Source organism: Martes martes (genome assembly GCF_963455335.1).
Source record: "Martes martes genome assembly, chromosome: 6".
Classification (NCBI taxonomy): domain Eukaryota; kingdom Metazoa; phylum Chordata; class Mammalia; order Carnivora; family Mustelidae; genus Martes; species Martes martes.
This window is the reverse complement of record NC_137893.1, coordinates 1,679,214-1,693,595: the sequence shown is the minus strand read 5'-3', so window position 1 is coordinate 1,693,595 and position 14,382 is coordinate 1,679,214. Positions and strand designations below refer to the sequence as shown.

The following is a 14,382-nucleotide window of genomic DNA, read 5'->3' as shown; positions in this document are numbered from 1 at the left end:
CGTGTGACAGGCTCTGTGTTGGCTGGTCTCGGGCTTTGTCTCGGTACCGTTACAACGGCTCAGCCGCTGACTCGGGACCTGACTGCGCACGGGGAAACCCTCTGCCTTGGCCCCGTGCCAGCGAAGGGATGTTTTCAGGGAGTTTGGTAGCTCTCCCGTTTTCCTCCTGCGAAGGCCCAGGCTAGATCTGCCCTCATCAGCTGCCTCCCTGGCTGGTCTTCGCGTGAGACGGCAGGAACCGGGCAGGCCCGAGCGACCTGGGCACGGGAGGGTTTGGACTGAAAGCAGGAGTTCGTGGGAAACGCAGTGGCAGGGTGCACGTCCGGGGAGGCGGGCTGCTCCTGCCTCTTCCCACGGGAGCGCCTGGCCGCAGAAGAGGGCAGCGGAAGCCAAAGGGTGGGCCGTCTTGCTCCAGGAATGCAGAGAGCACGTTCACAGTAAGACCACCGCACCCGTGTTCCGGAGCAGAACACGAGACTCACCTCTGTGTCCCATGCGGCTCTTGCGCGAAGAGAACCGCGGGTGCGTGTCTTGGGCTCTTGGAGCCACGCGGCCTCCTTGCAGGTGACGTCCTGTCCCTGCCGCCAGACTGTCGGAGCAGCTAAGCCGTAGCTCCCGCAGCTCCTGATCAGGTCGTCCTCGTGCTCCCACTGAGCAGGCGGAGGCAGGGCTGTGCCGAGGGCAGGGAGCTGGCTCCCGGCGGACTGCCCGCATGGTGGGGACGGCTCTCCTAGGGAGGACAGCCCGCCCTCAGCGCTCTCTGTGTGGCGCTGCTAGCTGAGCGCTTGCCCTGGACCCTGGAGTCACGGGCCAAAGCCCGGAGGCATTAAGTTGCCTGATCATAAGGGTTCCTCAGGGGGAAATGGGGTATTAAAATGTTAGGGTATTTTTAATGGGTAGGAACACAGGCAGAAAAGTCTTGCCCAAGTTCTTAAGGACAACCCGCTTAACAGGCTTTGTCTGACATTTTGAGTGAAAATGTCAAAAAGTAAGGGACACCTTGGCCCTATTTTGTATTCCGATAGCTCAATGTGCTTTTCTCCCTTAATGGGGCTTTTACTGTAAGTTCAAGGTAGAAGTTAGTGTCTTGTGATACAAAGTCATAAACACATAGTTTTTTCAACATATTTTTTTGTTGACCTGAAAATGAGAAATGGGGACCGGCCCACCAGCGGAGTGGAACTGGTTCAGGCTTAGAGGACCGCGAAATCCCAGCTTAGTTCTTGGTTTAGAAGAGCTTCAGTCTGAGCTGTCTTGTGTTCATTCTGTGAGAATTCTCCATCTGTCAACTCCGATCCGTTCCCCTGAACATACCTTCCTGCCAGACGGCTTTGACACACGTCACTGTGGAACCGTGAGCTCGTGACTGCAGGGTGAGCGTAGTCTGGCATCTTTCCTCGGACGTCAGCCCTGAAGTCTGTAGCGAGTTGAACTGCCCTTTGGTGCTGAATGTCAGCTCAGTGCACCGTTCTGAGCTACTGTTGGGAGTAAGTTAAGAGATTGGGTTCTCTTCTGTCCTTAGTGGTTTCGGGGTAGGAGGGTAGAGTAAAGCAGCGTATGTATGAAGAACAAAGCAGTCTGTGTTTTGAAGATGAGGGGACGTGAAGCGGCTTACTGCCCAGTGGAGAGAGGCCGCCTCGGTCCTCCCAGCACTGGCTCATTTGCCCACTTTAGAAATCGGTGCTAACGAACCTAAGCCAGGAGACGTTTCCTCGCTTACCCCCCAGATTTAGAAGAGTGAAATCTTTTAAGAAAAAGTGTCTGTTTACCGATTCATAAGGTAACATTCTGTACCTATAATTATGAGAATGTTAACTGTTCTCATTTCTTAAAATGATACCCCTCTTTAATTTAGAAGGAGTGGGCTGTTTCAGTGGATACTGGTTTTCTTGCTCAGACTTGTTTTTAATTAGGTCTAGAGAGTATAACATGATGAATGAGTTTGTGCTTTATTAGGTAACAGAAAAACTCACTTCATTAGTGCAGTTTGACGTTCCTCCGTGAATTACTCTTCCGTAGAATACGTAGTATCCTCAATTGCTATTTTATTGTGTTACTTTTATTTGGGTACTGTTTCTCATGATTTGGACCGACGACTGTAACACGCTTGAGCAGTCTTCACGCTGCCGGCTGTGAGCCCCGCGTGCGGCATGGGGTTGCGCTCCCTGGAGCAGGACATTGGACAGTCCTTCCTCGGTGCTGGGTTTCTCAGGCAGCAGCACCTGCCCCCGCTGCAGAAGCCACCCTGCCCGCTCTCCCGGGCATATTTTCTAGGTTGTACTAAAAGAGGGCATTAAGTACGTTTGTCTTCTTGATGAGGCAGTTTTCATTTTTTTTTCCTAAGGTGTCTTAGTGTTATTTACTGACATGAAAAAGTCTAGGGACACAAGTTAATTTGTTACTTTCCCACCAGATGAAGTGTTCATTCCACAGATACCGGGCAAGAGTGAAGTTGTTAGGTTTTTGTTTAAAAAAATAAAAATAAATGCGATTCCAGCCTGGTTTCCATTTTCTGCTGTGAACAGTTTATACAATAGCTAGTAATTCTGTAAATACTGCAAAACACCATGAGCAGTTTTATGTAAGGGATTCCTACAGTGCTTCTGGCAATTAAGGTGGATGCCATTGAGTTACATTTTCAGTTTTTTAAATTTTAAACCTACTCCTTTTGATGTCGAGGGTGGCGTGGGGCTGTGTGCACTGCTATAGGCCAGCTCTGTCTCACACGACTGAAACTGAGAAACAGGCGTTCAAAGTTGCCTTTATCCTGGCCTGTAACAACAGAAGGGCGTCCTGCTCTGGCCAGGGGTGCCCTGAAGCCACAGTACTTAGAGAAATCTGACCAGAAGGATAAAGGAGCCAGAAACCAAAACAGGCTACATCGTAAATTTTTGAAAATATCCTGAAGCATTTGCTTGGTGCGAAGGAAAGATAGTAAATTTGTTTTGTGTTGTTTCAAAAAGGCAGAACCCAAATGACAAAAAACAGAAAGCAAACCATCAGGTGGTGAATTTTAGACCCACAGAAGAACTTTTTACCCAGTAGTTACCTGGAAATAGAGCACCCTGTCTCGGGGAGCTCAGCGGTAGGTTCCCAGACAGAGCGGGTAATCCCTGGTGGTGATGGAGCGGAAGGGAGGTACAGTAAGGTTCCTTCCGAATTTCAGGTTCAGGTTCTCTGACTCAGGGTTTGAGGGTATCCCCGGGCTGAGAAGGAATTCCTGATGGGGTTCAAAGAGAGCACATGGCTCGGCCAGCCTGCTGGAAGCTTGGTGCCCGGGCCCAGGTGGGCTGATGTAGACAGGCTCGCCGCAGGCTCCCGTCCCGCCGGAGTCATGTGCTGGCCCCAGGGAAGCCAGCGGTGGTGCACCACAGCCCCCTGGAGCACAGGCCAGGTGGCACAAGGGGGAGAGGGCAGAGGGGGTTGAGCGGGTTCCAGAGTTCCATCCGTTGAAGGTTTTGTCTGTTGTCCGAGTCTGCTGCTTTCCAGGAGCTGGTTAAGCTTCCGTTTATTCTGATATAAGAACCGTGCTCCTTTAACATGCGAATGCAGGAGACAGTTTCCTTCTCTGAGCCACAGTTTAATGGGAAAATTAATGGACTGTGGGCACCACGCCCTTAGGTAGCTTAATTTTGAAATTGTAGAGCTCTAAGATGTGTGTGTTTTCCTGTCCTTCAACAGTGATCCTAACCTGGTTATCTTGTATCGAACCCTGTGTGTGTGTCTGCGTGTGTCCGCATGTGCCCTGTACGCCGCACGCGGCCGGCGCGCGCTGAGCGGAGGTTCAAGGTGCTGTGTTGTCAGTTGCAGGACGAGGAGCGGAGGCGCCAGCAACAGCTGGAAGAGATGCGCAAGCGGGAAGCCGAGGACCGCGCCAGGCAGGAGGACGAGCGGCGCCGCCAGGAGGAGGAGAGAACAAAGCGAGATGCTGAAGAAAAGGTTATGGTCCTCTAGGGGCAGCTTAGACCTTTACCAGATTAGCCTGAACCCATCGATGGGCTGGGGAGAGGGGCTAGACCTTACCTGTGTCCTCAGACGCACAGGACAGAACAGGGCCTGGACCCCCACCTGTGTCCTCGGACCCAGCACTTGAGCCCGACCTGGCCCACCCACCTCTCTTCCGAACTGTGCCCAGACTCTCTTACCCTGTGAGTCTTGTCTCTCTCCTGCTTCTGAACTCGTAGGCCTGGTTATGGCGAGTGGGCCTCCTCGCAGCTCGCCCGCTCACTCTGGGCTCTTCCTTTCCTGGACGTGGTCCGGCTGGTTACCGTGAGGGGGTGCGTGTGTGCGAGTCGGGCAGGGGCAGTGCGAGCTGTGGCAGGCGACGGGAACATAGTAACAGTCTGTTCACACCCCGCACTCGACATCATTCACTGATGTCACTCACTGCAGGCTGACGGGAAAGAGAGCGGATGGCTTATGGAAAACACGATTCGAGGAGAATTCAGCCAGGATACGATCTGATAAATATCCTGAGTTACGACTTGGTTTCCATACGTGGATTTTTTTATGAAAGTAATCTTTTTAAGTTGAATTTTAAAATGACAACTGATTTGACCAGTTCTGAGAGACGGGGCCCGCGGCCTGCTGCTGCGTGTGCCGGCTGGGCCCTCCCGCGGGGCTCGCCCGTCCTGGACACGGGCCAGGAGAAGCGCACCGCCGCCGCTGCCCCCCTTCTGTGGGGGGCGGCCGGGAGCGCCCCGGCTGCCGATGGGGAGGAGCTCGGTTTCTGTTCGTCACTCCTTTGATAGTCCAGTGAGCTGCACTCGCAGAGCGCCCTCCTCCCCGCCCCGAACCAGAACTTTCAGGAAGCTTTTTGTAGCGGTAGAATCTGTGCGGATCTGTGACGAGCGAAAGCAAGATTGACAGAAGAGATGTGACTCACGTAAACGAAAGTAGAGTAAATTATGCTAGCACACGTACCTGTGTGGGAATTCGCGACTTCTGCGTCTTCTAGACCTTCACCATTCCTTAAAGTCTGTCGTCATATTCTCGTCAAAGGCCGGGTCCCAGTAGCTGTGCGGTTTTCTGAAGGAGTCTGAGCTTTCAGGGTTAGGTCTCCCTTGGCGCTTTACCTGGTGTCACGATGAGTAGAATCGAAATCAGTTTTCCAGAACGTGAGCCCCTCGGCTGCTCCGTTGCGGTGCATGTGGTCTTGCCGTCCGTGGGCTGTGGGTGGCCTCCGCCCGCCCAGGCGCCCGCACAGACCCGCCGCCATTGCGTGGGAGCAGGGACAGCCCTGCCGCGGGAGCAGCGCACTTTCTCGCACCTTCTCTGGGGGCACTCGGGGGCTGCTCGGTCTTTGCAGCCTGTGTGTTTGCAACGCACGATCGTGTCAAGTACGCTTGTGTCTTAGGAACTGCTCCTAGAATTGAGTGCTCACTGTAAAAATAAGCTGAATAACCTATTTTTTATACAGAATGTCCACGGTTGACGGGCTTGCTTTGTTACAGAAAACGTGCCATTCTCTTGCAGTAGAATAATTGTGGGGTCATGTACTTGTATCTGCTCTCCGTGTAACTGAAGGGGATTTTGGTTTCCTCCTAAAATGTTCTCCGTGTCACACTACGATTCCTGACCCCTTGATGTAGAGGTCATCCAGGCCCTTCTGGAGTGGAGTCCCCCTCACGCAAACACTTAACTTTGTGAGGTACCGGATGTCTCTCCTTCAGACCAGGTGTCTCCACACAGAGTGAGAAGACCGCGTGAGCAGTTGGGTGTAGGGCCCTGCCCGGGGCCGGCACGCGTCCTCGCGGTTCCCCCGCTCAGAAGGGGAAGCGCTGGGCACTGCCGTCCGGGGCGGGAGCGCGAGCGGCGCGGCCAGCACGTGTGTCCCCGAGCCCGCCGGGGCCCGCGGAGCGCTCTTGGGCCGAGCGCGCGGCGAGGTCGCTCCGTTGCGCAGCCCTGCGCGCGCCCCGCTGAGGCACGGCCTTCTGTCTGGGATCCCCTTCTCACGCTCACTTCCTCCGTGTGTTCGACAGCTTTCGTCAATCTTTAACAGAACCGTGCTCTTGCCTTTTTAAATGTGAAAATAATCTCAACTCTGTCAACTGTAGTGTGTGCAGATGTACGTCGGAAGAATATGTACAGTGCGTGTCCAAATATATTTGAATTCCGTGTTGCTGTCGCTGTTAACGCCTGGCTCTCTCATTTTCTGTCTTGTCAGGGAGGCTGCTACGATCCGAGCCATAAATTAAGAGCTGGGGAAAGCATATTTGTTAGACTGTTGCCTTGAGAAAATGAGTCATTTTTTCTTTACAGTTGATGGTTTGTGTTAACTTTTCTCTGAATAACTAACTGAAAGAAGCCGGGTGACTTAGTGGTCCTTCTGGTCGAGGAGGGGCCGCCCCCGACCTCCCAGGTGCGGCGGAGAAGCGGGCGTGCGGGCCGCTGTGCTCGCACGTGCCGGCTCTAGAAAGCCAGCGAGAGGCTGTTTGGGGTTTTGTTTTGTCTTTAAGTCGAGCAGTCGCAGGTAAGTTAACCTCCTGCAGGAACAGGAGGAGAGAGCTGGAGAGGCAGAGCAGTCTGGATCTGGAGGACTAGGGACGGGGACAGTGGCACAGTAGGCGGAAGCTGGAGCCCGGGGTACGCAGAGTCCCCGCGCTCCGTGCTTGGGGGCCGTTCCAGGTCACATGGTCCCGTGACAGGATGAACGTTCCCGGGGCTCGGCCCGGTCCCGACGTAGACTGTACGTTGAAATGCCGCTGTCCCCTGGACTCAGTCAGGGTGGCGGTGGGGTACGGAGGGTAAATGCGCCCTTTCGTGTGCCCTGCGGTCCTCCCCTCCTGACTCTGACTCTCGTGCTTCTGTGTTCCGCCCGCAGAGGCGACAGGAAGAAGGGTACTACAGCCGCCTGGAAGCCGAGAGGCGCAGACAGCACGCCGAGGCCGAGCGCAGGTTGCTGGAGCCGGAGGAGCCGGGTCTGTGCAGACCTCCGCTTCCGCGGGGCTATGAGCTCCCGTCGCCGTCCCCTCCGGCCGCCGCCCCTCCTCCCCCGCCTCAGCGGACCGCCTCCTCCCTCCAGGCCCCGGCCCTTTCCCCAGACTCCCTGTACACCGCCAGGCTCGTTTCGTACCACGAGGAGGAGGAGGAGGAGGAGCCCTGCAGTCTGGCAGGTCAGGATAAGCACTCTGGCACGAGGAAGTCCCACGGGCACCTTCTGCTTCCCGCCACCCCTGAGCCACAGCAGCCCCCTTGCCCGCCGCGCCCGGCCTCCGATGGCATCTTTCTCTCCAACTCATTCCAGCCACCCTCGGCCCGTGCCAACAGTACTGCTCACAGAGCAGGCCAGCCCTTGCCCCCTCCAAAAAAACCAGGCTTCTACCAGCCCAGCCACTCGAAAGGTAGAGGTAAAGCGTGGGACTGCAAATCACACCCTCTTTATCCTCTTGATTAAAATCGGGACTCTGCCCCCCCGCTGCTGTGTGGGCCCCCTCAATCAGCACTCGCTCTGGAATGTGATTTCGCCCGATCACTAGCCTCAGCGTGGTGATCTTCCCCTGCCTCCGGTTGTCCTGTCTGTGCTAAGAGTCCTTCTAGCACCTACCCCAGCTCCCCAGCGCTCCACCTGTAGGGTTCTGTCCCGCGGACCCGCCGGCAGCAGCTGGCCCTCCGTTACTCCCCGGTCACTTGAAGTACCGTTGGTCTTGGCCTCCATTCGCTGCCTCTTCAAATAACTCATATTTGGTTGAACGCGTGCTTTTTTAACACATCTTGGTGTCTAAAGATAAAGAGGGAGCTGTTCTTCCAGCAGTGTCATGGTCACGCGCTAGTTTCCGTTCTTTAACATGAGTAGAACTTTCCGTTCTGACTTAAGTGCCCGTGGCAGGGTTTTACCAGACAACCCCTACTTTCTGTGGTAGGTGGGGCGGAATTGTTGGTGCCACGCTGAGCTGATGGTCGTGCTTTAATGCAACATAGAACCCAGCCATCATGAAATCACTTCTTTTCCCTCTTGCTGGTTCCGTTCCCACCTGCTGCGTGACATTCCCCGCACGTCATGGTCCAACTACCCAGACCTTGACAGGCACACAGTTGCCTTGAGTTAATACGGTCTCTGACGACCAGCATGACGGTGGTCCCCCCCACAGGCACGTCCACCCTAACCAGTGTCCAAGACGGCACTGGAAGGGATGTTTAAAATACCCAAATACCAGGTTCCTCTTGCTAGCCTAAAATTAGAATGCTGGCAGTAAATACGGTCAGATTTAGTGGTCTTCACGGACACGAGGGTCTTTTAAAATGCTCCTGGTGTCGTGCCCAGAACTCAGGATTCTGAAAGAAGCTGAATAATCAAAAACAGGCGTGACCTTGGCTCTTCCAGAACAAACGAGTTCTGCCAGGGTCTCTTCCCGTGAGCGTCAGAGCCTTGACCTGCCCCAGAGTCTCAGGATATCATACTGAGACAGAGTCACTCAGCGGCCAGAATCAAGTCTTCTTATAAAATTTCTATCATTGATATCTAGAAAGACATTTTTGGGATAATAGTCATTTTTGAAGCAAGATGCCCTCAGTCCCCTTGTGTCACGTCACAAGCTGAAAACCCGCGTTGTGTGTCGTGGCATAGACGAGGCTGCTAACGCGATACTGGGCTGGGTTTTCATTGCTCACCACCCGGCTTTCCCTCAGACCACTAACCCTTACTTTATTTCACACTGAAAAGACCACGTCGGAGCAGGTTACATCCTGCGTCTGGTGGCTCGTGCCTCTCTGAAGACTGCCTTCGTACAGTACGAAGCCGTGTGCACCCCGTCAGCGCGATTCTGACCCCCTCGCTGCCACCCCCCTCGCGTGGCCGCGCCCCTGGGTTCAGCCGGTTTCTGTCGTGAGCGCTCAGCGTGCTCCTGGGGGCGGACTGGCTTCTTCCCCTGGCTGCTTGAGGAGGAGGATCGGGGTGCGAGTTGGAATCAGTAGTGTCTCATTCTGGCGTAGCAACGTATTTTTAAAAAATGTTCTTTGACTAGAGCTCTTTTGAAGATTACTTGGAATGTGCAGGATTAATTCATCCACAGTCCACTGCAAGGATGTAATATTCTGATTAATTTTGAAAATAGTGAAGAAAATTACCAGTGGAAGAAGCAAGTATCGTTCTTACAACAAGGCTCAAAAGATGCAACACAACATTTTCTAAAACAAGGAAAATGTAGAATTAAAATCGGAAAGAATCGCGCTCCGCCGGTAACCGCTGCGGAGGTCCGGCGTGGGCGACCCCGCGTGGGCGTGCGGGACGGTGTCATCTTTTGAGACTTGCAGGGGAGGCTTCCGCACGCGGCCGTCGCAGGGGCCGTCGCGGAGGAGCAGGAAAGATGCAGTGCCCCGAGGAGGCGCGGCCAGCCAGCGGGGGCCGCCCGGCGCGTCCCTGCGCCCAGAACACCGGCAGGGGGTCATTGTCATGCTGCTGAGAAGGAAAACCTCCACGCTGAGGCACTGCGCGGATTCTGCGGCCTGACGCGCCCAGCGCTGTCCGCGTTCGCGCCGTGTCTCGGGCGCGCGGTGCTGCAGCTCGGTGGGATCGTGTGTAAAATGTGCTGCTAGCGTGGAATTTTTTTTTCGTGCTGATGTTAAAATTAACAGAATACGTCAGCACTGGCACGCACTGTGATTTAAATAGTATATCGTTAGTGGTGGTAGTCTATTTGGTTACATTTTAAATTTTGTATCCGCATCATCTCTTTTGATCTCGAACACCCCTTTGGAGTGGGTAGAGCACGCGGTGCTGTTCCCGGCTGGCTGCTGCCGGTCGCCCCAGGGGCTGGGCCGGGCGCGGGCCGGTGTCCCACAGGCTCGCGCGCTCCTCCTCCGCACAGCTTGCTGTCCGGTGTCAGGCGACCTCGTGCCTGCAGCATTTCTATCAAACACGGGGTTTCCTGTGCCGCAGAACCTTTGTGTAAAACTTTGTGCAAAGAGTTTTGTCTTGGTACCCGTAGCCATGTGTGTAGCGAAAAGCTTCAGTGGCTGTCCTGAAAAGAGAGGCTCGAGGCGCGGCCCCTGCTCACTGCTGGGCTTCCATTTGCCTTCGGTCACTTTGTGAGGAAACCCTTCACGTCAGGAGTGTCTCACAGGCTCCCCATTTGAGTCAGTCTTCTGTGGGTTGTCCCTGTGAATTCTTGCTAATTACGCATCTTAACCGATGTGCCCCGTCTGGCCGTCGCTGCCTAAGGCCTGGGCCGTGCCCGCCCGTCCCCACGGCTTGGCTGGCTCGGAGCGCCATGCGCCCGTGGCCGGGTCGCCGAGTACCTCGGGCCACCGAGCGCCTCGAGCTTCAGATCCCCGGGCCTCCTGTCGGCTTCTGCGTTCTCCTCCGTGGCACTGCATCTTGATCGTGAGTAAAGGTTTAGAAACTGTGCAGGCACTTTAACATTGATTTTTTTTCTTTTATGGAAAAGGACCCAACTCTTACATGGGATCGGCTGGGACAGCTGTTGGGGCCCATGATGCTTACCGGGATCCGAGAGAGAGACCGTCTAAAAGGTATTTACGGCTGGGCTGGCTCTGCAGGAGGCTGGAGCGAACAGAGAGAGACCTCGTTGTGCTCTCGGATGTTTCTCGTTGCACGCGAGCGGGGGAGCCTGGAGGCTCTGACTCTGCATTGCTGTAGAGCTGCGTTTCAGACGGGGCTGCGGGTATGGGGCTTACGGGTGTGAAGTCGCGCGGGAGCTGGGCATGCTGCCGTGTGCTTCCGCCAGCGAGGGCGGGGAGTCTGGGGCAGTGTCCAGACAGCTGTGAGACTGCCCAAGTCCAGCCCTGAGAACACACACAGCGAGCGGGCCTCGTGTCTGCACCGAGTGCCTCACCTAGCCTGTAGTCCAGACTGTTCTTGGAACATTGACATCGAGTCCCCGAGAGATGTGTAGGGTCTCACAGCAACTTGTTAAGCTAGAGCTGCTGACAGATGCTTCCCAGCTGCATGTGGGCTCCTTACGGGTCCGTGTTTTTAAGTTGTACCTCTTTAGTTAAACTTACCTGTGAAGAATCCCCGACCTGCTCAAATTGAAGGGACCTGCATCTTGAGAGTTGGGCGTGGCTGGAGAAAGTTAACAGCTTAGTCAGGAGAACGTGTCTAATGACAGCCCCAGCGATTGTGTTTATGGGAAGGGTTAATGGCAAAGTTAACAAGGAGTGAGTCTCCCTCCTGGAACAGTACCTAATTGTCCCTTATGTAGAGTGACCGGCTGAGTGGGAGTAGCGACTGACCCACATTGACCAGTGATGTCTGCATTTCCTCCACTGCAGCCACGATGCGGACTTGCCCGGAAGCTCGGGGGCCCCTGAAAACTTGACATTCAAAGAGCGCCAGCGTCTGTTTTCACAAGGTCAAGATGTGTCCAACAAAGTAAAAGCCTCTCGTAAATTGACAGAACTGGAAAACGAACTGAACACAAAATGAGCCAAGGATGAGGTGCCCGGGCCACCCCAGGGTCCTGGGGGCACGGCTCTGGAGGACGGGCTCAGCGAGGAGGCCACACCGGGATGCCCGAGTCACAGAAGCGCCGTTTTGGAGTCGGCTGGGCCCCAGAGACGGTCCTGTTCCAAGAAGTTCTTTTCTTTGACCAAGATATGATCATTTATACAATGTAAACACTGTCTCATTTCTTAATTACCTGACTCACAGGAAGATAAGTTTTTTGTTTCTTTTTTTAAAGTCTGAGTGGGAGAGGGGAGAATGCAGGGCAGGAGAGCACAGTGGGGACATGTCTTCCCCCCAGCCCCACGCGGGGCGGGAACCAGCTTGAACTGCCCAGACCTTGTTTGCACTATGGGGGAGCAGCTGCAGACCGCGTGCCCGGCGGGTGACCTGTCCCCTTCCAGGAGAGAGAGCCCCTGGGGGACGGCCCCCCTCACCCGCCCCCTGTGGGTGGTCCCCAGGCAGCTCAGACCCACATAGCCCAAAAGGGTGGTGATGCCTATCAGGCCCCTGCCCCTGTCCTCCTTCCCTCTGGGGACAGCCCTCCCGGGATATTCTACATAGGTGACCTCTGGGGACAGCCCTCCTGGGATATTCTACATAGGTGATTTTTTAAAAAATGCTCCAAGAAGACAATTTTGAGGATTTAAGCTTAGGATATTTTATTTTTATAAATGCCAGAGTATTGTTAGACTAATAAATCATTGGTGATTTTGAAGATGGCAGTTAAGTTAGTTCACAGAGGATTTCGACTCTTCAGGGGACCCTGAAACAAGGACGTTTAGCTGGGCCGTGTTGATGTGGAGAGAAACGGAAGCATCTGAGAGGGATGGGAGGTTAGCGACGCCTGAGCAGGGGGGCTGCAGAGGAGGGCCGAGTCGTGGCCGCGGGCTGTCCCGGATGGAAGGCTCGTTGACATGTGGTGTCTGTGACTGAAAATGTCGGACAGACTCGTGCGGCAGTTCAAGCCTTTTTTTTTTTTTTTTTGTTTTTTAAACATCAAATAGAAAGTTATTTAATTTTCATGTTTGAGTCACTGGTGATCACTGTTGTCTCTCCAGCTGTGACCGTGTGGCTGATGCTGGGGAGACAGAGCCCACTTGGTTTCATCCCGTGTGCTCGGACAGTGCTGAATTACCTTGTAATGAGCAAACCTCTTACGTGACGAGCCCTGCTGTAGGATCTCGATGATTCTTCTCTACCAGATGGTTCTCTTACAGATACGTATGTTAGGGAAATGCACACTTTCAAATAGAAGAGGGAGGCTTTCTGGCCGTAGAAATCACTTTAATGAGAGCTGCACGATAAATCACTGAAATGTGAGTGTAAATATTCTTATGTCGATCAGGGTTCTTATCTGGAAGTGTGCTCTCACCGTTCCCTTTGTCTAAGGGAGTCCTGCGGCGGCGCTAAGTGTTGATGAAGGATGTGGGTGTCTGCTCTGGAGGCTTCAGGAGGAGCAGGCCCTACCCGGGGCGCTCGTGAACACTGGCCACCTTACAGGGACGAAATCCACGCTTCCTTTGATGAAAAGACGCAGATGCGCGACTTTTCTGTTGATACACACACCGAAGTACCTGCAAGTACATGTAAATCCTGGCATACGGGGGGGGGGTGCGTGTGTCGTCGGGCCCGTTGGCAGATGGGCCGGGCCGCCCTCGAGTGATGGGTCAGATGTGAACATGTGCTTTTCAGGACTGTGTGTCCCTGTGGCCGTCACAGCTGCTGTACCTCCCCATTTCTACTGTGCTTCATCTGCAATCTATTTTTAATAAACTTTGTATGTATTTAAGTGTTTGCTGTGGCTGCAGTCTGGCGGGCAGCATCGCATCTGTGATGGGCAACCTCACCTCCTGTCCCCTTCTGCCTGTGTGGTCATTCGCGAAAGGTCCCCTGAGGGTCTGTGTCAGGCACTCTTTCCGGTGTATCCTGACTGCGGACAGCTTGACAGTGGCCGCAGGCGACTCTGGCCCTGCTCTCCCGAGCTCAGCTCCCCGCCCCCGTTTCCACAACCCGCTGGCACATCCCCAGGCCCCGTGGTCACACAGACTCACGCGGCCCCTTCACGGTCTCGGATTCTTAAGCTCACCCCAAGCTTGGGAAGTTGTGTGGACCAGGTGTCCTGGCGATGCAGTAGCGGGGAGGACCCGCCCGCGGTGGCTCGTGGTGGGCAGTGGGGTCACAGAAGCGCACAGGGGGGCGAGAAGGGAGCTGGGAGCTCCGGCCGCCCTGGAGGGGCCCCGGCCGCCCTGGAGGGGCCCCAGCCCTGCCTCTCCCGGGGCGGCCTCCTGTGCTCCCTGTGCCTTGTCCACCTTCCTTCGAGGCCCGGAGCAGGCAGGCTGGGGAAGATGCCGCCGCGGGATTTCAGGAAGAGCTTTCCTGGAGGGGCGGCGCGTGGGGACGTCTTAGGGCTGCCCAGGCTCAGGGAGGCCTTCCGGTCAGCCCAGCTGCCTTCACACCGAACAGGGACACTCACTGGTTGTGGCTCTCAATGCCCAGAATGGTGCTCCAAGGTTCGGGAGGACAACCCAGACGTTGAGCCCGGCTCTCGGAACCACGGTTCTGTCGCTCCTCACAAAGGTGAGGACCCACGGGGGCTCTCCGTCGTGGGCGTCGCAGAAACCAGGCACCGCGGAGCGCCGGGCGCCCTGGGGACCGGATTTGGGCGGTGGGGGGAAGGGGGAGGGGCAGAGAGCCCGGCTTAGCTCCGCCCCCTGAGCGGGGTCCCCCACCAGGCCTGGCAGGAGGTCAGACCCCCGTGGAAATCGGGAGGCCGCGCCCGGTGGGGCAGCGCAGTCGGTCGGTCGGGGAAGCAGCTCAGCACGGCCTCGGCGCCGGTGTCACCTGCAGCGCAGCGTCACCCGCAGAGGAGACGCCGAGGGTCGGGCTTCAGTGCACGCTCCAGCCGCTTCGTTCAAAGTCATGGCAAAGTCATTCGTTCATTCCACAGATACGAGTCGTGAGTGCCTGCTGGGTCA

The 14,382-nt window shown here is 55.4% G+C and overlaps 1 protein-coding gene across 13 annotated transcripts in view; it reads left to right on the top strand.

The window, feature by feature from the left end:
- AFDN (afadin, adherens junction formation factor) overlaps positions 1–13,196 on the top strand; it is a 136,455-nt gene extending 123,259 nt beyond the window's left edge. For 6 of the 13 annotated variants that reach the window (XM_080805337.1, XM_080805328.1, XM_080805336.1 and 3 more), the window contains 4 exons: positions 3,805–3,939; positions 6,824–7,343; positions 10,386–10,470; positions 11,233–13,196. In XM_080805337.1, coding sequence (XP_080661463.1) covers positions 3,805–3,939; positions 6,824–7,343; positions 10,386–10,470; positions 11,233–11,386 — 894 coding nt within the window. In that variant the 3' untranslated portion in view covers positions 11,387–13,196. The remainder of the gene's footprint in view (positions 1–3,804; positions 3,940–6,823; positions 7,344–10,385; positions 10,471–11,232) is intronic. The other 7 variants (XM_080805330.1, XM_080805340.1, XM_080805329.1 and 4 more) reach the window with 5 other exon arrangements.
- Positions 13,197–14,382: the final 1,186 nt, after the last annotated feature.